We start from the raw sequence: 26,802 nt of genomic DNA on the forward strand, positions 1-26,802 counted from the left end.
AGTCGGTTTCGAATAACCTATTGAAATCGCCATTCCTGGGAATCATAATAATAAAATATAAGGGCCTGAAACCGAATAAAGATATGTTTCAAAGTAGCAAGACAGACATTCACTCAATGATCGCGTGAAATAATTGTTTCAGATTATGGACTGGATCACCGAAGTACAATAGTAAGCCAACAAATGCAAGCGCCAGTGAAGGAGCCGTTTTCGCTTGTGAGTTATCGCCGCGATCTCAAGATGGTACCGACGTCTCACATCAATGTCAAAAGCTCCATCTCAGCACAACGCCCCCAGCAAGTTCCTTGAATGACACTGACGGTAATCTTGCCTCCTCCAATATTCTATTTTCGAATAGAGTGAGGCCTTCCCCAAATGCCGCATGCTTTAACGACGCCGCGGGCCGCAGCATTTATAGGGATATTCTATGTCTTTCCAAGTAGGACTTATTTGGCGGGAATGAATTGTCCTATTGAAAGTGAGCCGATCCAGCAGACTGACAGTAAACACACATCGTCAAAATGTGATTTACTCTTGTATCAATTTAAGCCTGGCACGAAAAGAATCATCACATTTACAGCTATTTGAATAGAATTGTTGTTGTACTTGATATATATTAATTATAAGATATAGACACCATATGGGCGGACTAATGTATGATGCCATCATAAAAGCTATCGGATTATAATTTTGCAGCTTGAATTCAACAGATTGATAATCGAGACTGATCTGATATCAAAACATTTTTAAGTTGAGCATTGTAATTTCAGTCCAGGATCCGGATATACTTCCGATAAGTAGGCTATTAATCTCATGGTCAAGCATCTTCAAATATAGGAGCTGAAAAAATATAAATATAATGTAAATATATTAATGAATGTGTCCTAGTGATTGAAATGTCGGAATGCCGAACGACCCATTGTTGTTACATCGTTGGAGCGTACCAATACGGTACTCGGTACCTTTAAGTGGCCTTAATAACATGGTTTAGCGACCAAAGATGTAACTAACAGATTGCCAATGGTTGCCATAACTACGTGTTTAGTTAGCGAAATACCAAGCTGCAACCTTCTGATCTATTAGTATTCTCCTGATACGCGATTAGTTTGTTCCGTCCGTGGTTCAAACAAATTCACGGCATTCCGAGTCCACTCGAGTCATTTTCATTTTGCCATCGAGTTAGCCCGAGTCTGAATAATTCTAAGAAAGGTCGCGTCCAAGTCCCACTCACAAATTTCAGTCACGAATCGTCTAAGGGTCAGGTTTTGTCATCATGAATTGGAAATGTGGCGAAATAGTGAAACTTCCAATGCATAGTAGCGTTTGCAATTGATGTGATAGTGAAGTTTGATGAATAGTTTCAGGCTTTCGGCACAATTTAAGAGTGAATTTTCACTTTATAAGCTGAAAAGATATATGTGACACTTATATATTGTCAAATTAATAAAAATATAAAATGTCGTCGCGGGCCGCGTGTTTGAGACCTCTGCTTTAAGGAATTAATACTTTGATAGCTAAGATCATTCACTCTCAGTCTCTCATATTACGCTTGGAAATCAGAACTGAAGTTTTGCTCCTGAATTTCTATCTTCAATGCGGCATGTAGGCGGTATATATGCCGCATGTATATTAAAATAGTGACATCACACACATGGTAATTTCCATTTGTGTTCGCGGATTTATATCACCCGCATGTTTGTTGATATGCTCATTACTCACCGTCATTAATATAGTTAGTTTCTATTGGCGCTGTTATATATGGGCTTTTACAAAGATATCCCGTGAAATCCAATCCATATTACCTGCATATTATGATCACTGACCAGTAAGCAGTGATTAGGGCTGTTCAAAAATACCTTTTTTTCAAATTTTACTGGCTACTTGATGAAGCTGTAAGGTTACCTTAAAATACAACTCACACCAATTTTTGCTCAATTCCAATCACTACAAGCGAAGATATTGGAGTACAAAATTTTGGATTTATTAAATATAAATAAATGTAAAAATTTTTCAAATTTTAGTGGCTACAATGCAAAACAAATTTGGGGTATCTTGTACTGGCATCCACCTCGACCTAGCGCTCGATGTCACAGTCTTCTTCCATGTTATTCTTTCTTCGTCGGTCCTTTTTGGAAGCTATTTCTTGCTTCACACAGTATGAGTTATGAGATAGGTCTGATCGATACGACCTTTGATGTCAACTATTCCGATCACGTCAGCATCAGACAAGTACAGTGTCTATGTCTATACGTGATTAGGTTGTTGCGATGGAATCGCAGCGCTTATCACCAGGGTTGTAATAACTCGACTCGAGTCGAGATTTTGTGGTGACTCGATTTGACTCGAGTCAGTATGAAATGAATACTGTTGAGTCAATTTAAGTATTGGCCCGACTTGTACTCGAGTGATTGTGCATCACTCAAACCAAGTCATATGACTCGAGACTCGGATGGCCAGGACAGACATTTCATTGTAACTTCGAAGAATAGTAAAATGTGATTATTGGTATTTCGTTTATCATTCTACGGCCTAGCCAGACAGGACGCGTATAGCCTAAAGCGTAGCAGTTTGCGCACTGCAAGCGTATTACCTAAAGCGTAGTGGCGAGATAGCGCAGTGGTATAATCCGCAGCTGCAACACCAATGGGTGCGGGTTCGAGTCCGACCGAGGTCGACATACGAATTCCGATACCTATGTGTTGGAGGTTTACCTAGGCTCCTCCTCGCCACCTCATCCGCGTCAGCGGTGTCTTACAAAAGCCTAGAGGTGGGCCGTGCTATCAGTCGGCAGCTACGGAAAATAAGAAGAATATCGGCCTGGTGTAAATGACCATAGTAGTCGACAAACACCATGAATACCCCAAAACAAATAAACCTTAAGAGTAGCAGCAGTTTTTTGCTTCCCGCTTCATTGGTGTGAATGGGACCGTCAGCGTTTTCGCTGATCGATCAAAATATTGCTGCGATCAAAACATTGTTGACTGACTGACTGACATTATGGCTGAGGTGTGTTCGGCCTGTGTTGTCATTCGTACATGGTATCTGGGGTGTGTTCGGACTGTGTTTACACCCGGACATCGTGTCTGGGGTGTGTTCCGCCGGTGCTGCCATTCGAACATGGTGTCTGAGGTGTGTTCGGCCTGTGTTGCCATTCAGACATGGTGTCTGGGGTGTGTTGACACTCGGACATCGTGTCTGAGGCGTGTTCGGACATCATGTCTGGGGTGTGTTCGGCCGGTGCTGCTATTCGGACATGGTGTCGGCGGTGTGTTGGGACTGTGTTGACAGTCGGACATCGTGTTTGGGGCGTGTTTGGACATCATGTCTGGGGTGTGTTCGGCCGGTGCTGCTATTCGGTCATGGTGTCTGAGGTGTGTTCGGACTGTGTTGACAGTCGGACATGTGTCTGGGGAATGTTCGGACATCATGTATGGAGTGTGTTCGGCATGTGCTGCCATTCGGACATGGTGTCCGAGGTGTGTTCAGCCTGTTTTGCCATTCAGACATGGTGTCTGGGGTGTGTTGACACTTGGACATCGTGTCTGGGGCGTGTTCGGACATCATGTCTGGGGTGTGTTTGGCCTGTGCTGTCATTCGAATATGGTGTCTGGGGTGTGTTCGGGCATCGTGTATGGGGTGTGTTCGGCATGTGCTGCCATCCAACATGTGTCTGGGGTGTGTTCGGACTGTGTTGACATTCGAACATCTTGTCTGGGGCGTCTTCGGACATCATGTCTGGGATGTGTTTGGACTGGGTTACCGCTGGGATATCGTGCCTTGGATATGTTGATACTGCAACTGACCTTATTTGATTTCAAAAATGAGACTGACCTTATTTCAAACATGACTATCCTCATTTCAAACATGAGACTGACCTTATTTCAAACAAATCTGACCTTATTTCAAACAAATCGAACCAACCCTCCTCAATATACCAACATATCTGGTGTCGTGATTGCCGACCATCTCATATGAATTGACAATGATAATACATCTTTTCCTTTCCACACTGTTGCATATTTTTCAGCTTTGGATCCAAACGAATCGTTACCGCAGATCGCTTTCAAATGCAGTTTCGAAGAGGATATGTGCGGCTTTAAATCATATCATACAAGAGCTTGGATAAGAAAGGACGAATATAAGGCGTGGGTAACTCTCTGTTTCTAACAAGAACCATCTGTAATCTATTCATTACTTGCTGTATGTGGTTAGATTTCTGCAATCTTAGCCAACACTATGCTCACACCATAGGCAGCACAGCACAGCTACTTGTGCAATGCCTCACATCCTACGCAGTAGTGCAGTGCATTCATATTGATTATATGGTATTGGCACAAAGGTCTTGTGGTAAGTACAGTCAATGGACACTTGGTGGATACAATATGTAGCACTCTTCCTTATTGTGTGCACATAGGTCAAATTACTGAATGTCTAGAGCAGTGGTTCTAAACGGGAGTCTGCGAAGCATTTTCAGGGGGTCCGCGAAGCCTCTAAATTTACAAAATGATTGACAACTGTATGTTTATTTCCTTTTTAAAATAGAGAGAAATGATGAAGCAATTTTGCTTCATTACTGCAACAGCTTCATGACTCACATCAACAGAATGACCGTCTGAGATGAAATATCCTACTGTGCAAACTCATTTTAATTGTCAAATCGCAAATAGCCAACTGATACAAACATATTGCAGTTTAGAGATGTTTTGTTGGGGTTTGTGGAAAAAATAAAAAGTTGGAATAGTCAGGTCAATGCTTGCAAAAATCCATTTTTTATGTGATATACCATAACCACTATTCCAGAACAACTTCGAGATGAACTGCTAGATAGAAATGACTAGGATGGACGTTATATGTTCAATAAAAAATCAGTGTCTCACTTTTAGCGGCATATCCAAGGGGGTCGTCGGAAGCGTTGCCCGTTTTATATCATTCGCCACCACCTATCTTTGTGAAAATAAATTTTCGGCACTCGTTCATATCAAATCGAAGGTGCGGATTTTCAAGACACGACCACATATTTCAATAGATGCTGCTCTACTCTCCACCCAATTTCCACATAAATGGTGTGATGTTATTTTCAAGAATAGATGCTGTTTGTCACTAGCCTACAATTAATATTCGCAAAACATAGATGACGGTTGCACGATTATTGTACTAAATTTAAACTAAAACTTGGGGGTCCTTGACGGTCCAAAGGTGGTCCGAAAAGACAAAAAGGTTGAGAATGACTGGTCTAGAGCTATGTTGCATCAATAAAGTATATCTGAAAAGAACTGATACTGTTGATACCTTGATAATTTACAGTAGTAGGTGGTCCTCGAGGCTGCCCTTTGGCGGGCCGATCAACTTTATAATTAGTATGCCCCGATTATTCATTCAGAAACAGGAAGATTGATTTTGTGTATGCACTTGGCTTTATGTCTTGCGCAAAGCGCTTCCACTTATTTGTCACTCAGACCGTTTCATTTGAATGACATAACCTACTAATTAAAAATGTGTTTGATGCCATTTGGTAATGGTTGGAAGCCACATATAGGAGTCCAGTTGAAAATTTGTAAATTTAATTCCGTTAGTAGGGTATATTCCTTTATTTAGTTTGACAAGGTAAGCATTTGTAGTACACTGGATAACTGAAACATTGCACTGAGATGCTGCTCTGTAGAAACATTACATGTCTGTTTGCTAAGTATATTGATGATGTTCGTAACAAACGTTTAATACTGGTATCGTGTTATGCTGGCAGAGAACATTAATTACGTACTTAACTCAAATAGAGTTTTGAAATAAAACACTCAAGTATTAAAGTGGTTCTTCTATTTATCATTCTTTTGATCGGTTTTGTTCACTCAACTTTGCTGCTTCTTAGGTGTGCAAGCATCAATTAAAACATTATTCCATTTCCATATCAATGCTGATTCTTAAAAACCGCACACTATGTAGATTTACTATCCATAGTCTCTATTCGGATTACTGTTCCTGTACATTTCCACCACCTCTACTCGTTCACATTTTTACAGCATTTACTTGTTATCCTTTCCACATTTACCATAATTAGAAACACTCAATTCGAATTGTATTAGAAAGGAATTCTACAGTTGGACTAGTAACATCTAGGGACCAATTCGACACCGTCCCACACCCAATCCCTTACAAACAATGGTATATCAAGCTTTCACAATATGAAATTCCTATTCAACTTAATAGTATTTGAGACAGGGGTCTCAAACACACGGCCCGAGAATGATTTGTGCGGCGCGCTTCGGCATTTTGGGTTTTCGAGTATTCGACAATATTTAACTGCCAATTTTTTTTTTCAAATTTGAGAACTTGAAACTCTAAAACTACTCCAAAAACCTGGAACTACTAATCAAACTTCAATATCACATACCTTTCAAAAGGTCAGCTAATATTATGTCTTATTACCGGGGCAAGTTTTTGTTGCAATTAAATCCGCGGAAAGTTGCATTTATTTATTTATTTTTGACAAAAGTTGCACTAAAAGACCACATTTCGCTCGATTGACCAAAAAAAAAGGTCAATATACCGGCTCAGCTCCCGAAATACCCGTACTTCGGTGCTGATTTACGGTGTTTCAGTCGAATTTGGCCGTGTATTTCACCAAAACCGAAAATACTTTCATGAAAAATCGAAAAAGTTGCAAAGAGTTGCATGAAACAAATGGACAAAAGTTGCACTATAAGATTCCTTCAAACAGCTTCAAACAGCATTCTACATATCTTACGAGTATTTAGGAAGCTGCCGGAAGCTGTAAAAAAAAGTTGCAAAAGTTGCAAAAACTTGCCCTACTTATTACCTATTCATGATGATAAACAGTGGTTCTTGACTTTTTTCCTCCAGCGCCCCTTTTCAAAAATTGCCGTGCTCTAGCGCCCCCCAACCCATATTTTAAGGACTGTAATAAAAACAATGGGTAAGAAGCAGGGCCGTAACAGCACTTCGTCAGCCCCCCTCCAAAATAAAAGTTGATCTTGGGGTCCCTCCATAAGGTGCTAAACTAAACTTCTGGGGGGCTTCACCCTCAAGACCCCCGGTCGCGAGATTTCGATAGTAAGCAAAGTTTATGTGGCCTGGTCGCGCAAGGCGGGAAAATTTTCTGTGATTCATGAATGAATCGGTCAAGAATATTGATAATTGCATATATATACATTGCTATAAATTTTATATCTCCCACATAATCAAATTTACCAATAGCGCTGAGTGAGTTGTTGTCTTGGAAAACGTAGGCCACGTAATTAATAATGAAACATATTTGGACGGGCCCGTTGGTACAATTACGTCGTTATATGTTGTTATTTTGTGACCTCCACTGCTATATAGTCAAAAGATATTGAAATGTCCTAAACGTACCGCACTAAAAGAAGCACACGATTCAAAATTGGTATTTCTTCACTGAAAAATGGTTTTTCTTTGAACGGATGTTATTTGTTCTGTGTGGTTCAGATTGCCACGACAGGATAATTTGGCACGAGCCGTTCAAGCACCTATAGACAATTAGACATATTTATATCAAACTTTACGGTTAACATAAGGGCAATCCGTTTCGGCTAAGATTTTCGTGCTTCAATCACGCCCGAGGACCACTCGACTAGTAAACGATATAACAGTTGTATGTGCTATAATCGGGGTCAACTCAAGGTTGTTATAACAACCATAGGGTGCACACTCATACTCATACCATGTGGTTCAAACCAGATGTATACACATCCCGAATTCACATCTACGATTGGCAATACCAGAAAATAAATTGTATTGGGTTTTGTTTTAGTGCTTTGTGTAACTAGTAAATCAACTGAGAATGTCAAGGGTGATATCTCCTCAATTGAATTTGGTACTGCACCCAGTTATTAATTTTACTATGAATGTGTTCCAAATAAAGCGACTCATATTATGAAACAATCATGTGAGGTTGTAGACCACAACACTAAATAGTGTCATCCTTTATGATACGATGACCAAATATTCTGAAGATTAAATTTTGCAGCTCTCAAATACAAGTATAGTTAGTTAATCATTTTGTCCACAAATCTTTTAATTATATTTAATGTACAAGGGGCTCTCACTATCAAAAGTGAGACACAGTGCCTTTTTCTTCGATTTCCACACACTGTGCGCTGCAGGATACAATATACCTATTTCGAAACATGTTGTTGAGAATAACCCTAGCAAGCGTGACGGCAGTGTTTTAATGGCAAATTCGCGATCTAAAAGTACGCTCAATTATTTACATCAATTATAATAAGCATCTACACTACATTTATGAAAACATAGGTAGTAAAAGTCGTCACGGAGCGCGACCAAAAATTTCGAGATTTGGTAATTTGCACTGAAAACTTATTAATGGTATGTCCTACCACTACACCATCTACTGCGAAGCTGGGTTGTAATGACTCGGGTCACGATTTTTTGATGACTCGACTTGACTCGAGTCATTTTCTCAAAATACGGAAATGACTCGACTCGAGTTAATTTGTGTATTGACTCGAATTGGACTCGAGTCATTGCGCATGACTCGAACCAAGTCATATGACTCGAGATTCAGCCGGCCAAGACCGACATTTCATTGAAATTTCGAAGAACAGTAAAGTAACCACTCTATTGGGATTACGTCTATTGATACTGGTACTTGAAAGTGCGACCAGAAACTGTTAAAAGTGAGGAAAATTAGTATATTATAAATGCGAACCAAGACTTTAACTGGAAACTGAGCAGTCAACACAATGACTTGGACTCGGAATCGAGTCATAATACCATGACTCGGACTCGAACCTCTGCTCGATGACTTGGACTCGGACTTGACTCGGTGGTGAATTGAAAATGACTCGACTTGACTCGAGTCAAAACCGTAAAAGTGAGAATGACTTGTGACTCGGAGCTTTGTGAATTGGTTACAACCCTGCTGCGAAGCCATTTTTCTTCAGCGCCCCCATACAGCCCCCTGAGCCTAGCGCCCCCCATATCGCCCCCTGATCGTTTCCGCCTCCTTCAAAATCCAAATCGTCCCTTGGGGGGCGCTGGAGGCAAGGTTAAAAACCACTATGATAAAACATGACCCAAGTGAACAAATCTCGGGTCAAACATTAAAATCTGAAAAGGACTTGTGACACGAAACGCCCGCTATTAGTACAAACACGAAGAGCTTCTTGGCGGTACAAAACTTCAATATTCAATTAAATCTAACACTCATATAATTTGACTTTGGCAATGACATGATCATTAATTTTGATCAATAACCTAGTTATCAGGAGTATGTCGAAAGCTCGGATTAGGCTACACGGCTTGAATGCTCTGATATCAGATCAATCTTTGTTAAATTCTAAAATATTCTACCCATAATTGTGACATGTCAAATGTCTGCCAACTTCAAAATTATAACGCGATAGCTTTTACGATATTGTTATGCATTTGTCCTCTTGCATGGTGTCTATACCACATTATTTTGACTAATTATGCCAAGTACAACATAAATTTGTTCAAATATTTAAAATGCTTTTTTTTTCGTGCCAGGCATGAATATTACAATAGTAAATCAAATTTCCACGATGTGTGTGGAATGACAGTCTGCAAGGTTTTGTTAAATAATACGTACTTGGAAATACATGGAATAACCGTATTGTTGATGCTGCGGCCCGCGGCGTCATCTAAAACTGGGAAATTGGCCCGCGAGCACATTTGAGTTTGAGACCCCTGATTTAGGATTACAAATTCTAGTATGCCACAATTTAATTATGTGCATTAAGAGATGATGTATTTATTTTTATAGACTCCGCAGGGGACCGAACAAACGCAACCATCGAGGCCGTGTTCGATTGAGATGCACTCCAGACATAAGCCCGGGATTAGTACTCTCTGGTCCAAAAACTCTAAATGGATTTAGTGGTAATGTTATTTTAAAGTTTTCTTGTTGAAAGGAGAATACTGTTTTATCATCAATATATTATGCCTGTATCTGCATTTATCAAAATGTTTTCATAAGTAACAATCCAAATAGACTTTTCTGTAATTATGGCGGTTTTCATGTTCACAGTAAACATCACGCCATTGAAAACGATTGAATATATTCCCATTTTTTATTCCATTTATTTCAGATAACATTGCTATGTTTTAAGGCACAATATGAAGCATCTGAATAACATAAGCTTGTCAATGTTTTTAATATTGAAGTTATGACTGCTGGTAGTTCAGTAAATACTTTCTGACAGCAGTCAGCCATGATACCAATCAAGCATGCAAATGCTAAAATGTGGTAGACTGTGTCATATGATTGGCTATTTCTTTAAAGTGTACTGCGACACCAACCGAATGCGTTGTATTAAACAGCGAAGATACAAGAAGCGAACCATTTCAACGCGCCTTGCGTTATCAATTAAATGTATTTCTACTTTAGTTATGGCCCCACAAATGACGCCGAAATGGAGGCAAACATTTAGTAGCCAAATTCCACCCTGGTAGTTGGCTTTGACATATTTCGCTACCGGTTTCATAAAATGATTCATTTACATATTTGAGCTCATATTTTGCATTCTAAATATTTACAATTGAATGTGAGACTACCTCTGGATTGTCTGAAAACAGACAGTCAGTGCTAATCTGTAACGCCGGCAAAATACTAATGTCCGGAACTTTGGACCGCACCTAGTATGAGAAGTGTATCTGAATACTACTCCATCTCTGAGACTGCTCATTGTCAGTTTGGTCACATCATAATGAGTGGGCTATCTTCTCACCACAACATTAACGTCACTTACGTTTAAAACAGCAAACTTCAAAAAGAACTGACAACTATTCATAGTGATGATCTTACTTGTAGAATCGAATATCACCAGTATTCTTTGTGTGGATTCCATCGTGCTACCATTCATTTGAAAATGTTATTTTATGCAGATGGAATAATTGCTCTGAATCCGGATGATGTTATAAGAAGATCTAAAAAAGGCCATATGTTTCGAACTAGGCTGACATCCGACTTTTATGAAATGGAGTCTGCTGTGCAATGTCTGCGATTTTGCTTCAATGCCTATTCTCGTCTTGATGATGAGTGAGTAACATGTTTACTGACTGATTACAAAGTGTAGGGATTGCGCATCGGTAGGTTGTGCGTTCCATCCTTGCCCGGGTCACATGATCATTCATATGGTCGTCATTCTGGTATAGTGTGAACAGGAGAAACTGGAGATGTGATACATTTCTCATAATACTCTGAATTGCAGGATGAAATCGTCTGGCTGGCTGTTTGCGTAAGCTATCTCGCTCAATGATGTCATATTGAGTGATTCTCGAAAAATCGACTCCATTAGAAGCTTAGTACTTCTTGACTCGGAATGCAATCAGCCGGGCACTCGATTTATCCACTACTAGTTTTAAGCAATCGCAACCATGCCATTCCAGGCAAGAGTTTAATAGTTTCGTTAGGCCTAGCTGCTCTTGGTGCCATGGAAATTGTCATATATTGCACTTTTAAAAGTCCAGGTGACGCAGGAACTTCAAAAAGGACTCCGAAACCGGTTCGCTCCTTGTACGTGTACCTGAAATACAATGGCGCATCTCAGGAACACCTACTGTATCATTTTACCAGTCCAGGCGACTTAGCGAGTCAATACTGGAATTTCACGGAGATTGCTATTAACCACACTAGCACTGCTAAATATCAGGTGAACTAATCTCATTTTATAAAAAGTGTAAAATTTTATCCAAATCTAACCAGGTTTCTTAACTTTGTGCAATCATATCAAGCTATAATCAGTATCTTTGAAACAATTTTGAGTAGTCCAAAATTACTTCTGTATTGTAATATCTGTGAAGTGGGGAAAAACTGGTAGAGACTGTTGTTTTTGAAAATGCATATGCACAAATTTCCGTTTTCTCAGCTGATATCCCTTTGATATCTGTGAAAATCGTGTTCTGTGCTCAATTAACGGTTTTGATCTGTCTGTATTTTCAAACTATGGCCTTTTTGTGGTAGTAAGATATATATCCTGGCGGGCTACGAGTTTGAGGCCCCTATTGAATTTAATGGCATTATGTATTCATTTCAATGTTCGAAACTTTAAAACGTGAGAGCAAATATGTCATATCATAGGAAAAACATTATTTATTGTTATGAAAGACATTGTATGAAATTTTCTTAACAGCTGATCTTCCAAGTTAATATACTGAACACATATATTCACCCGAAATGCTCACCAGCATCTGATTTCGTATTCTCGGACATCAGTATTTCCAATCGCCATTGCAAAGGTAAGTCATTTGAAAACACCTGTGTGAACGACTGTTGGTGAATAGTACTTCGTATCATGTTTTAAGATTGAGATGATTTTGCACCCAACTAACCTAGTTAAATTAATAATTTTGTAGCTCAAACCTTCATCAAAGTTTAAAATAGCTTTCCCTATTTTGAACTTCTGAAACTTTCATTCCTTGTTGTGGTATTCAATACATAATGTTTTGACATTTATGGTTGATCTACAACGCTTCAACAAGTATAAATTCATTCAAATAGCAACTGAAAATGGCACTCATTTGAAGGTCAAATGAATCAAGTTCGATTTCATTTGAGTGAAAATGCTGGTGATGATCATTTGCGGGACAAATAATTCAGTTCCTTACAGGAACAGGTCAATTAAATGACGTATAACAATGATGGGGTAAGGGGTTAGAGCAGAAGCTCCCAACCTTTTTTTACACCGTATAGCCCCCTTTTGTAAATTTGAAAAATCAATTGCCCCCATATCCTTTCAACCTTCTGAAAGAATTAAGAAACGCTATTATAATTAAATAGCTGTTTTATGCAGTAATCTCTAGTTAAAATGATAAAATGATATAAATATTACACGCAATAAACATAGTAGTACATTATAATGTTATTACATATTCAGTTATATAGTGGTTGAGCTTGTTTTTTCTCTGATAATGTCTGATGTCTGGATTCGTGGCTTAGGCGAGAATGTAGACTCATGAAGTAGCTTATTGCTATCTAGTGTATTAAATTTTAATTCACTTCTTTTGTTATAGTCGAGTAAACTTATGGATAGATGCTTTTAAAATTTTTTCACGACCTCTCTGAAGATAGCCTGTGGCCCCCTTGTCCTTGATAAACTCAAACCTGCAACTCATCATCATCATCATCATTGGTTTATTAGCAATTTTATCAGTTCAATACACCACAAAAATGTGATACAATGCGATACAACAACATTGGTGTAGTTGCTGGAACCTGAGATTGTTGAAACTTGAATGAAACACAATTTAAAACCCAACAAATATATGCACACTGCACATGGTCATAAGCTTTTCCAGGAAATACGACCATCATTAATATGTTTCCAAGCTATTAATCTATCTTGCAAGATGAATCAGAGGAAACGGATGTGTTAGAAGATGAGCAATCAGTTGGAATGACTGTGGATATCAGCACTGACGAAGAAGGAAAAAATACATTGACGGTAAGACAAACAGAATCAGTAGCAGCATACATACATCAGACGTGTAAATTGGAAATACTGCTCCTACTCGCAGCCACCACTTATACTACTATATGTGCATTTCAACTATTGCCATTGTGATGCCACAGACATGATGTTTCGGTTTAGTATTGACTGCTATGCAACATGTCAGTCAAGCTATAGAAATTGAACATGGAACGGCAACGACCGATTTTGCAGCTTCGTTCCGCTTCGCAGAGGCTGGAGAGGAGAATTGTTGTGCGTAAGCGACTGTAGGATTTCTGGCAACCCAAAAGCTATCTTCCCGAGCGCAGAAATTATTGAATCTGGTCTTGATCGAAAGCTACTGTTGCACCGATTCCGAAAATATAAATTTAAATAATGATCAGGCACTGATCCACCTAGAATCTGTCCTCCAAGTCTGAAATATCGGCATTGTTTAGAACAATCGGGTAACCGCAATACAATGACCATAACAATGACCCGTTGCGACTCTCCGATTGTTCGAACAATGCCGATATTTCGACTTGGAGGACGGATTCTAGGTGGATCAGTGCCTGATCATTATTTTAATTTATATTTTCGGAATCGGTGCGACAGTGACTTTCGATCAAGACCATATTAAATAATTTCTGCGCTCGGGAAGATAGCTTTTGGATTGCCAGAAATCCTACAGTTGCTTACGCAAAACCACTCTCCACTCCAGCCTCGGCGAAGCGGAACGAAGGTGCAAAATCGGTCGTTGCCGTTCCATGTATAATTTCTATAGTCAAACTGTGTGCTTAATAGAATTTTATGTATTTATGTAATACTTGATCTATGACTAAGTTTTTTTACACATTGTAATTTCGAGATTCTTTTGCATAATGGTTAAGCGTCCGGCTTCTTGATCGGTAGGTCGTGGGTTCGATCCCTGGCCGGGTTAGACCAAAGACCTGATTAGTAACACTGCTATCCATGGCTTTCCTGCTTGGCGCTCATGCATTACTGGGATAGCATGGAGGGGTGGTGCATGACTTAGAAAGTCGTAAAGGCTATATCTGCACTTCCTTGTCCAGCGGCATATGCACATCATGTACTCATGGTATGCATATGCACAGATCGTGTGTATGTGTATCATGAGTCGGTGTATATGCCGTAAAAAACAACAAGGACAAAAATAAACTATGTCCTTTCGTTTCCTCCTTGATCAGTGCTTTTCAGCCTATTTGAGAACTATCAGCAATTTTAGTTTTGCAAAAATTAAATCTGCACAAACCAACCACTAATCAATACACAAAAAGAAAATAAAGAGAGTTAACAGTTTTGTTTCATATGTCCAACATATGTCGCTATTTCTTGATGACCCGGTTGCTGCTAAATATTTCTGGCTATTTCAGACCAGTTAGGCACAACTTTTTGCTTCGTAACTCTCCGCATTAGGCCATTAAATGTCTCTAAGGGTGGAGGCCAAAAAGCTGAGTAAAAACATCCTGGATTTTCGCTTAATCTGCGAGTTCCAAGATCTCCCGATTTAGAAGTAGATGATCCGCACGCCAAAACATTGGATGTTCGTGCGAAGTTAGTAGATCTACAAATCCAGGATGTTGGACGCTATTGCGTCAAAATGACGCAAAATGTAGTGATCCGTGGAAGGTTGTCATGTCAACCAATCGACTTCGTAGTAAATATTGCTTCAATGGCAATGCTGATTGGAAATGTTGTCGATTTTGGTCATGTGCTATGAATGCCGTCGTTTCCTAGGTAGACTTATGAAATTCATTTGAAGCCACTTTGCAGCTTTAATGCATATTACTCTGTAGTTCATTCACAGTTATAAGTTCTAAAGACGGCATTTCAAACTGGTACTGTTGTTATTACTGTCTGTAGTATGGATATTTTGGACATCGTAGATGGCAGTTCGGACAACGAGAATACAATTGTTATGCCCATGCATTACTTGGCAGACATATCGGACTCATTTGTAAAATACCCAGAAAATGAATTCGATGACCGCTACAGATTTTACAAGGGAGCTACGGTAATTCTATTGGACATGATTAAAGACAGCCCATGGTTGGATGTCGGTGCCAAGCTTTGCACCCCATGAAGCAATTACTCTGTGCTCTCCGATTTTTGCTACGTCATTTTCAACAAACAGATGCTGATTTGATTGGTGTGTAAGCCGGACAACTGCACGCCGAATAATCCACTGCATTTCTCGGGCATTATCAGAGAATAGAGAAAATTTATCCCACGATTGGATGATTCGTTACCAACAAAGAGTGATTTCTTTGACATACTGGAGTTCCAAATGTCATCGGTTGCATTTATGGTACCCATATCCCAATAAAGTCCCCAGGTGGCTCTGTACCAGAAAATTTATCGTTGCAGGAAGGGATATTTTTCTTCGAACTGTCAAATGGACTGCAATGCCAAGAGAATACCGGTATTGACTAATGCTGTTGTGCTGGGAGACAGAGGCTCTATGCTCTAAAAATGTACCAGATGACTCCATTAACAAATCCACAGCTTGCACAAGAAAAAAATACAGCTATATGTACTCAAAGACATGCATGCTGATCGAGCAATGCTTTTGCGTTCTGAAACAGCGTTTCCAGATGTTGCTAAATCCTATGCGAATGCAAATCGAAAACACCGTCCTGGCAATCATTGCAACCATATGTTTGAACAATTTTGCTACAAAAACCAATGAGCCAGTTCCTGATATTGCAGTTACTCCCGAGGAAGCTACGGATATAACATCTGAAGTTGGATACACTGACGCAATAGCCTATCTTGAAAATAAGATCAACACATATTTCTAATAATTATGTTTATTTTAAAATTTTAACGAACACAGTAAACCGTGATGGTGTAAAAATAATAAAGAGAATGAAATGTGCATGACTTCGTGGAATGAAAGATTTAACTACAATTGCACTGTAGGTAATAAACAAAGAGCAGTGTCCCATTATTTGTATTCAAATTGACAAATATGAATTGAAAAAATGTACCAAAATATTTGCGCCATCGACAATACCTATAAGGCGAGGAACACTTGGAAGGCGGGCACAATGAAATATTATAAAGAAATGTTGCATTTCAAAAAATGTGCACCGTCAATAATACCTATAAGCAATGTTCCCTCTAAGCTACTCACGTGCGCAAATGCGCAGTGCTGACATGGTCTCTGCGCACAGAAAATCCAAGTTGCGCACGAAAAAATCCGAAGTGATGACTTTTTTTACAGACGTTTACGCACTGTTGTCCAAGGGTCTGTAGTGAGTTGCTGAGTGTGCGCAAACTCGTCGAAAATTAGAGGGGGCAGGCAGGCAGGCACAATGAAATATTATAAAGAGATGCTGCTTTTCAGAAAATGAGTATTCGGCTATTTACATAACTTGACAGGAAGGCACAATGAAATAATTGAACACAGAAATATTGCATTACAGATGTCACTAATTCCTTAATTGTCCTAGTTCTAATCTATATTTTTCCATTTTTATCGCATGTTCTTCGATACGCATTTCGAATTCTTGCTTTCTAAAATGTCTTTCTTTGTCTCTCATGTCTTTTCTTTCTTTGAGCTCCTCAATCTTCAACACCATCAGTTTAATTCTCAGCTCATTGTTTTTCTGAATTAAAAGAAGTTCATATTGACTCTGCGATGAGGTAGTAACGTATGATTAAACTTGCGATGAGGTAGTAACCTATGATTAAACTAAAACTTGTATTAGGAAGCCAATCACAAAGAAATCATTTGGAAATTCTCCCTGCCTTGTTGGCTGATATTTTTTCCTCTAATGGCTGATATCAATATCTGTTTCCAAGTGGGGTATCCATTCGATATGAGCGGTGAACCAATAATCGGTCAGTCTCTAGTCATTAAAAACTTGTAATTCTGCAACCAGCTGATCATAAAGTGCAGAATTGGTAGTTTTCATTGTATTGTATATGTATACTAGAGGCCGACTGATATTGGAGTTTTGGGCCGATACCGATAAAACCAATATCTAACCCCTTCACCGATAACCACTATAGCCTATATTCAAATTGTGTGGAATACCTTAAAATGCGCATTTGAAAACCTTCAGGGCATCTATTTGAACAGCTTTACAGCCAATGCTATACTTCGACAGGAAATAAAGTAGAAAGGCTGTATCAGGAAACCTGTAAAGTGTAATATATGTGAAATATATCAATATTCTCAGTCTAGTGGTCAAAGATTATAGTTTATGGACTTCCTATCACCATGCTGTGACCTCACGAAAACTGCCCATATATATTCATTTCCAATGGCCGATACCAATAATTCTTTCAAAGAGTGATATCGAGTCTATATTATCGGCAAAGCGATATAATCGGTCAGGCTCCATTGTATACCATCTTATATCAATTGTTACAGGATTGTAACTATGTGTATTGCACTGGTAATCAGCAATCTTTCGAGCAGTCAAACACCATTTCCAACTCTATCGTTCGCAGGTACACTTCACTAGCAAACTCAGTACAATGTGGGAATTTTTTACATAACAATAGTTGGGGCAGTGGAGCAAAAGTTTGCCAAACTGCAAGACTGTATATTTTGAAATATCAACCCGACATGAAATTCAAATGAGTTAAAGCTACATACCAGGTGGCAGATCGGCAGATCACTTGTCTTTGTCACGCATGTTGACTGCGATTCCATGTAGCTTGTTTCTGGAAAACATGTGAATGTTTCAGAAGGATTTGAGGCTATACGTATGTTTACATATGCACAATGCACATGCATATTTGCTAGTATGGTGGAAAATACTGAAACCGATCATTTGGCGACTAGCAAAACATCTCATTATAAAATCGCTGAATGTTATGACAAGAACGTTTGATATCGTGAATGCTTTCCCTTGAATACACCACTGGATAAGAATTCGATATAATATACATCTACACTCGTACAATTGATATGTTAGCAAAAAGTAGTGATGAAAATAACAAGAGTTGCCTCAGACACGAACCGATCATCATCATGGGGAACACTTCTCAATGCGGTCAATATATCGAGCAAGTTCTCATTACTCTCTCGCAATATAACTTACATGATTGATTTTCTGCAGTAACTACAGACAATACGGTGGAATCACTTTTAAAATGATGTTCAAGTGGCTGATCCTATGCTGGTATGACAGCTCTATAACCATTAATTTACTTAAATGCGCCACATTATGGATATAATCAATGTCTACAAATTTACCTTGAAATAAATAGCACCATCACCGGGTCAGATACCATATCTTCAGTCACTCTTCCAATTGAATGTTCTGAAGGCCTTAACAGGCATTTTCAGTTTGGGCACTTTCTGTTGTTTTGAAGCAACCTTCAATTACTGTTCTGTTCTTTTGCCATGTTTGGCGATGTAGCATTTCACGGCTTGGTTGATTGTATCCAATGCAAGAGAACGGCGGAACTCATTTATTACATAATTTGTATGCAATTATCATTATCATTAAACATTCTGTAATAACATGATCATCAGTCAATAAGAAGCACAATTGAGTACCGGTAACAAAATATCGTCAACATGCAATCTTCACTATCTTTATAACGAACCTCAGATAAGCAATTCCAATCTACAATGTCCTAACTATTACAAACCTCGCCAAATTTATATGCTTGTGTACCTTAATCGAGACTTTAATCCTGGTGGCGACCAGGATCAAGAAGCAGCAGTCTATACTCAGTTGGTTGTGGCAGAATCTTACTAATCTACCTTTCTGGTCCGCAGAAAATCCAGCAACGTGCAAAATCGCCAGATCTATTATTTGATCTATATTTTTGGCCTCCACCCTAAGTTACTTTTCCTCATTTTGATGTCAATTGGTGCACTAAAGACCTTTTATTGGCTGAATAAGTTGTTACCTTGTGGGGCTTTGCACAAGGACTTGTAGTGTGTGGATGGCCAGGTCATTATAGCTGCTTACTAACCAGAATTTTGGATACACAATAATAATAGTGTGAAATATTAATTCACTCCTGCTGATGATAGAAAAAATTATTGTAAAAGCGTTGCAGCGACAAAAGTTGGGGAACCACTGTACTTCATATCCTATTGAGTTGATTTGAATTGTTCCATGTCAGATATATGCACAATTTTCATCCGCACTGCAATTTTTTTCATCTGTACAAGTGCGTACCATCGCACCGGCTGAGAAGCACTTTCCTTGATTATTATTCTTGCGATAATTTTCCTATTTTTCCAGACTTGTGGATCACTTTGGCAGCAAAACTGTGGATTCGCAAAGGAGTCGGCTGGTGTTTGCTACCAAATGAAAGAAAATTCATCGGAACCAACGATAATTGGAAATCCTGAAAAAAAAGGTGTCACCCTCCATACCAGTGGTTCTTGACCTGTTCTGTTTTGCTCCTCCCTTAACTAACTGCAATTTGCTTCACTAAATTTAAATGATGTCTAAAATAAAATGTGTTATGCGGAAATCCCACTCAAGTTTGCAGCTTTATTACCCTGGCAAGTCATGGTGAATACTTCATTCATTTGACTGTGGTTTAGGATGTATAAGAGGGAAGATGGATATAGTGATGCTGATTGACCAGTCGGGAAGTGTCAACCAGTGCAACTTCCAGAAAGTGAAACGCTGGCTGAGAAATATTCTACGCGGATTTGAAATTGGCCCTAATCAACAAGATATTGGTCTTGTGCTTTACAGCTCCCAATGTAAGTAGTTTTATAGTTGCAGTGTTCCCTTGCTTTTACTAACTAAGGAGTTATCATGATTCACCTGTATCGCATGACCATTTAAACTGTTTTCATACCCACAGATAGCCAATAAGTTAGAAAGATGATGATGATCATTCTAATATCGCATTGCCATATCATTTTTTACATTTAAGCTAAAACAGAAGATGTGATTTCTCTGGGCTTTGGTGAATATGGAAATGATGGTGATACAAAGAAAAAGAAAATGCTCGAAATACTACATGAGTTACCTTACATGGCTGGACAGACTTACACAGGTAAACATTGTGGGGCCTTTATTGGTCATTTCAAAAAGAGTGGCCTACTGTTGAATGGGAGTTGATGTTTTCTTCCACTGTGAGTCCACATTCTCTTGATAATTTAGTATTCCTACTCCTCATATTTTTTCATCCCTATTCTTCTCCAGTCTCGAGATATCATGTTATTTAAGCAAAAACTAGATGCTAGTACTGAAATTGTGTAATTTAATTCAATATTTCAGTCGAATTGGTTCATTTACTTATCCTTTCCATAATTCATTTAGTCATTGTTTAATAATCCCTAATTTTTATTGACCTGGTACAATGCGTTTACTTTTATATAATTTTATGAGCTAGTATATTATGCCCCACAATTTTGATGTTTATGGAAAATATTGATAATAATGTAAACGTACATTTGAAATAGTAAAAAATGAGTGTGGTTTCTGAGGAAAGGGGTTAGGATAGTGTGTGGTAGGGTGAAGTCAGTTGGCAACCCTAACATACCTCAATTTAATGTCGCATCAGAATTTATGCTCTCTCAAAATTGGCTTGTGCAAATTTATATGTTATGTACAAGTTTGATTCAGTACAGTTCGATTTTTACTTTGGGGTCGCCAAGTTGCATTTTTTATTATTAATTTCCCAAGCTTGCGAGGTAGGTAGCAGGAAATTTTCAATTTAGTTATCGGGCCGTGTCAATTAAAAGGTTGGGAACCACTAGACTAAATAACTAAATCAATGTTTTGCAATATTTAAACAATTAGATATAATAGTTAAATTGTTTATTGCATTACCAATTGTACCCTACCAAGTTTTATTGATACACCAACCTCACACATTTGCAGGAGTCTGGTGTGAATTCACAATTTTACAGCACTACCACACCTTGGTAGCAACGGAAGTTGTGATGGCGATGTGATGTACTACCGCGATAATTCAGCCGTTCTCAGTAATTTGCAGTAGTAAATCTTGCAAAAACTAAACAAACAGTTAAAATGGGTTAGGGGTAATATACCTTATCACCTTAGACTGAATTAACATTCTTTCATGGACTCATTGCTGCTGTGATGGATTAGATCTGCTTTATTTGTTGATTTGAAATTGTATGTATTATTCTATATACTATCTCAATATGCGACCTTCTCTCATAGGTCTTGCATTTAAACATGGGAATGAAATGTTGTGGGGCAACGCATCAAGGCCGGACGCTTTGAAAATGATACTTTTGTTGACGGACGGAGCTACAACACCTGCGGATCTTCTAAACTTGAAGTGAGTTACGATTCATGCGTATCATCGGGGTAATAAATTGGTGTCCTGTAGTTGTGAAATGAATTTCATGTTTCAATCTCATCTAAATGTTATACAGTTGATACAATGTGTTCATGCTCAACTTGAACCTATGAATCTATATGGCGCAGGGAACATGAAGTTGTCACAAAAATTTATTGGTATTTCCTTGAAATTCATGATATTGTGCTAGAGAAATGAGACGTGACAGCAGTTTCGTTATAACACTGCAGTATTACATCAGAATTGCCATAAATAGGAATAGTTAATGTCTTAGCGTTTCTCTCCTAGATGACTTTAGAAGACTGATATTGCTGGTAGATCAAAGCGATAATTTTATATTTGTGCCATTTTGTTTTATGTCATCACGCATCGTTTTGTGTTATTGCGATTGTTTGCCACCAGTAGCCACGTTTTATTAATGTGAACATGTTTGACGACTCGCAATATAATTTTTTGAAATTTCGCTTAACGGTTTTTCGGATCTTTCGTTATCGACTTCAAGTGCTTCTGCATGCCTTGAAAATCTGTACTTCTTCTCTGAGTTGATTAGAAAATTATGTTATTGCTTTTGTTTGAGTATCAACGATGACTAATTTGGCCACCTCTGTCCAGATGTTAATAGCCGATGTGAATTTTCTAAAAGCATCATAAAAGTGCTATATTTGAAAGAACCGTCCATTTAATCAACTTCTAATTGTGATCTATCTCCATCATCCCCTTCCTGCCATCCAGGCCTTCTCTGTTGTAGTGAATGTTTTTTGTTATATTCTTGTGTCATAAACTATATCCACTGTTCTCCTTTGTCAGGGAGCAGGTGAACATATCAAAAAGCAGAAATGCGTCAATCTTGGCAGTCGGTGTTGCCGGATACGACGAAAAGGAATTGAAAGAAATTAGCGGGGACAGAAACTTCTTCGGGGTGTCTGACTTTTCAAAACTTGGAAAAATCCGTGACACACTTCGGCTTGCCGTTTCCAACGTCAAATTGGAAGGTTTGATTCCAGTTTGTGTTCATCTCGATCCATCAGACATCTCTCAAGAGACGTTGCAGAATCGTTTTGCACTCTATTTAATTTCGAAGCATTAGGTTTAAGCTCAGACAAGGAATATAATATTATGTTCACATGTGGTATATTGTAGGCCCTATATATCAATTCAAAATGTGACTTATCATGCGTGTTCGATTTTAGGTTCGATTCAAACACTTCGCTATTCTTAGTAGTCGGTTAGAGGCGTTACCTTGAACTGGTAAACTTTTCACATCGCTTTCATGACCTGGTGCACTGTTAAGATTTTTTAAAGACAAGAGTACCGTAGTAGGAATCAGAAAATTGAAGAAGTAGACACAAGTAACGCCTGCATTCCGTCTGTCAACTTAGTTGTGAAAAACATTGCAATCGTAGTACTCAGCATATGTGAGAATCTATAACATTATATGCTCACCAGCTCTTTCTGCTGTATCAAATATTATTGTGCATATTGGAAAATTCTAAGGTGTCATTCTGATTTAAAACGACATTTTGTCATGACGTGACCCATGCCATTCTTGTCTGTCAATGTCCTCTGTTTGTATCTGTATATCTTTGTGGCATGGTTTGTTCAAAGATCAAAAGAAGGAATACAATGTCCCTTTTACGTGGCTCCCAGCGGACTGCAATCTGTGCCTAAGATTTACAAATAAATGAAGACTCAACAGTTGTCGCTCATCTTTGTATCTAGCAATATTGCATGAATTTGTTTTTCAATTTTACAGGAAGCGGTAGATCAAAATCAATGCAAAATTGTCAAATGGGATTCTCTCTTGCAAGCAATAAGGTAAATGTGTTGAAATTTTTGTGAAATACCATCCATGTCGATTGTTATTTACATAGGAATCAATTGTAATGGGGGCTCCAGGATGCTTCGATCTTGTAGGTGACGCATTCTCATACGGTGGATATAACGGAGGCAATGATACACAAGTATATTACCACATTATAGTATTTCTTTTTCATAATTGATTTCGTCATAACATACCTGTGTGTATCTTACTTGATATAGGCCTACTGATTGGCAATTATTATGCGTCGCAGAATGAATCCAAGTTTGCCAACGTGAGAAAGATGGTCATGAAACTATTTGTTCTGTTCAGGTCTACATACATTTGCGACTGAACATTTTCGACCATGAACATAAATCATACAAGGCTCTTTTCCAATATAACTGATGTTCACTTGCAGTCTTCACTAAGGGTTTCTACATGCGACATGCAGTCAGAGCCCCAATAACTTGTTGACATTAGTGGTACATTAGGGTAATAAATTAATTAAATGCGGTTTTGGTCTATGCTTTAAACTTAAAGTTTACAATAAATGCGGTTTATTCCTTGTATAGGTGGTTAAATACGCGAATAATGTATCGATTCTGCAATCCGGCCCGCCGAGTACTTTATTTTCGCATATCCGGCCCGCTCCTGCCCTACTAGGTGGTGACCTCCATTATTCTTTCGGCAGGAGTGACCTAGTCAATATGCAAAATATTTTAAGTTTAATTTAAGGCAGCAATACAATGATATTATACTTGTGAGATAATGACATAAATTTTGATTCATTGCTATAATACCTGTTTCAAATCAATTGAATTGATGATTATTGCTTTTGTTGTTCATGTTTGTTCGCATTTCGTAGACGAATGTCAAAGCAACCTCAAAGCCTGTGATTCATGAAGTCACATCAGCACCAAGTTTAGAAAATGAAGGTAGGTTTTGTGATACTGTTGCCGTGAATTTGGAGTAGGAAATTATGTGTAGCAGAAGGTATTTTGTATGATTCTACTGACATCTTCATTGTTCATCAACATGTTAATTGTATTAATCAAAACTTTATTGGGCTTATAATATAGCATAGCAGGGGTTCTGAAAGTAGGGGTCACGACCGCACCAGATGGATCGCTTAATATATTTATAATATTTGGTAAATTTGAATGCATTGAATGTATTTTGAATGAATCAATCGTCATTTTCAGAGGTTCAGAAGTCCTTGTGCTTCAAAATCCCCTATGCAAGGAGTGCGTGAATAGACAAAGCTTAGATGCCATTGATGGCCGCATGGACCACAATTCAAGAGACTTGCTTTGATATTACTATGAAGGAGAAATATCATGTGACATCAACCTGACTGTATCAATGACTTTTTATGTAGTGAATCATGTTTCATAGAACTTCGTTGCGGACAAATGGTTTTCTGCACCTACTTTATTTCATATGTATTCCCTTAAATACGTTGTATACTAATATTATAAATGTATTTCTTACGATGTGGGAGGCTTGGGTCGCGAGATATCAATAAAATTCAGATTTGTGTTGCGCTCAAAAAAGTTTTAAGAACCACTGTAACATATATTTGTGGTAACTCGGATTCGTAATCGTATTCAATAATCGCGTAGTCAACACATATTCAATCTCCAATGGTTTGAATGATTAGGAAAACCACCACCTTACCTTATTTCTAGTCACTAAAGCAAGCACCACCGTAATTGGATGCTCTTTTTTTGGATCTTGTATGTCAACACTATTACATTTTGTCAAACTGATGTTGGCTTATGATCACAAGGTAAACAACTCAAATTGAATGATGCTAGGTAACAAGTATGCAAACTGCACATTGCACAAGCAAGGAATCGAAACTCAGTGCTTGCTGATAATATACATTGCAAATATAGCTGAGCTGTTTTGCTTTATTCATGACTTTGGCTCGCAATATTACGGTTATGCTGGTATACATGCGTTAGCTATGAGAAACTTCATTATAATTACAGATCTTTGTGTTTATTTGTCTCATACTCTGATCGTCCCATTTGAGGGGCACCAATTGTTATTTCACCATTCTTTACTCAAAATTTGATTCTGCCGTCATTCGCTTGCTTACATATCATGCTAGCATGGGTAGTAACTAGAACAAAGTGGCAAATGGTCATCAATGAAGTTGTACAATGGATATGTTGCTACGTAGAAAGAAACTGTCGCAATTTCCAGAAAATTGGTATCCTCATCTGAATTAATATATTGGTTATATTGACTGCTAACATGTGTTGGACTTGAGTTCAAGCTAGAAAAACAAGTTTTTGCATCCATTTAATTTGTAAATCGGACCTCAATACAGTTTGTTCCATTCCAGAATGTAGTTGAACACTCCATGTGTGCAATATTTGTACTAGATATTATTGCAGTCTTTTCTATATTTTAGGTAATGCAGCGGACGATCGATCCTTGAGCATACCAACTTTGGAAGACCTTGAGAGTGTACTTCATCAGAGTTTGGCGGATGCATATCTAGGTACAAATTTACGTCATAAATGACACTTTGACGGGTATTAATGAAAATATGATTTCCTACTTCATTGGATCAACAGGATTTTTTGTGACATTCACTTGGTAACTTATCTTCAGGATATGCTGTTGGAGTAGGTAATTTTTTCGGGGCCAGTAAAGGCCCATACACTGCCGCAAGTGCTCCAAGATACGATGGAACGGGATGTGTCATCATTTACAAAGTGTCTTCTTCAATAGCGCTCAGCAACTCTCATATTCTGATGGGACGAAAAGTAAGCAGCTGGTATTGTTGTGTTAGCAAAACTATCAATGCTTGAAAATATTTTTGGTAAGTGTTCGTGTTTATGAAAAATCTAAGCTTATGTTCCATTTGCTTCTCTTATTCCCTTGTGCGAGTTGCTATTTCTCAGTGGAATTGTGTAAAATTCCATGCTCCCTATCTAGAATAATGTGTTTGTGGTGTAGAGCTGCATTGTACTTGTCATCTTCCAGCAGCAGTAGAAATAAAATCCGTCTATCTCTTTCAGTATGGAGAATATTTTGGTGCTGCCATATGTTCAGAAGATATCAACGGAGATGGGTTCAGTGATCTATTTGTCGGCGCTCCGTTACATTCCGATATAGAACCTGACGAAGGGAGAGTGTATCTGTACATTGGTGGAAAAACTCTGGTCAGTGTTGAAGGTTCACTCATTCTGCAATTTGTTCATACTGATATTAGTCACTTCCTATGCTATTATTCATGACTAAAACGACTAT

The 26,802-nt window shown here is 38.4% G+C and overlaps 1 protein-coding gene and 1 long non-coding RNA gene across 2 annotated transcripts in view; one reads left to right on the top strand and one right to left on the bottom strand.

The window, feature by feature from the left end:
• The window catches only part of LOC145453205 (integrin alpha-1-like), a 57,051-nt gene that overhangs the window by 14,093 nt on the left and 16,156 nt on the right, over window positions 1-26,802 (top strand). The window contains exons 2-19 of the mRNA XM_080331178.1: window positions 143-321; window positions 4,028-4,145; window positions 9,782-9,897; window positions 10,903-11,056; window positions 11,483-11,669; window positions 12,150-12,255; window positions 13,366-13,460; window positions 19,685-19,802; window positions 19,993-20,157; window positions 20,334-20,456; window positions 21,593-21,713; window positions 22,542-22,726; window positions 23,488-23,549; window positions 23,606-23,695; window positions 24,401-24,470; window positions 25,958-26,047; window positions 26,161-26,315; window positions 26,571-26,714. Of these exons, the coding sequence (XP_080187304.1) occupies window positions 143-321; window positions 4,028-4,145; window positions 9,782-9,897; window positions 10,903-11,056; window positions 11,483-11,669; window positions 12,150-12,255; window positions 13,366-13,460; window positions 19,685-19,802; window positions 19,993-20,157; window positions 20,334-20,456; window positions 21,593-21,713; window positions 22,542-22,726; window positions 23,488-23,549; window positions 23,606-23,695; window positions 24,401-24,470; window positions 25,958-26,047; window positions 26,161-26,315; window positions 26,571-26,714 (2,278 nt within the window). The remainder of the gene's footprint in view (window positions 1-142; window positions 322-4,027; window positions 4,146-9,781; window positions 9,898-10,902; window positions 11,057-11,482; window positions 11,670-12,149; window positions 12,256-13,365; window positions 13,461-19,684; window positions 19,803-19,992; window positions 20,158-20,333; window positions 20,457-21,592; window positions 21,714-22,541; window positions 22,727-23,487; window positions 23,550-23,605; window positions 23,696-24,400; window positions 24,471-25,957; window positions 26,048-26,160; window positions 26,316-26,570; window positions 26,715-26,802) is intronic.
• On the bottom strand, window positions 15,450-19,348 carry LOC145453265 (uncharacterized). The gene is made up of 3 exons (XR_013919675.1): window positions 18,679-19,348; window positions 18,076-18,143; window positions 15,450-17,077 (listed from the first exon to the last, which is right to left on the bottom strand). It is a non-coding gene; the product is annotated as an uncharacterized LOC145453265 (long non-coding RNA).

The sequence above is a fragment of the Botryllus schlosseri genome, chromosome 13 (assembly GCF_051294905.1).
Source record: "Botryllus schlosseri isolate E-star chromosome 13, Bs_hap1, whole genome shotgun sequence".
Lineage (NCBI taxonomy): Eukaryota > Metazoa > Chordata > Ascidiacea > Stolidobranchia > Styelidae > Botryllus > Botryllus schlosseri.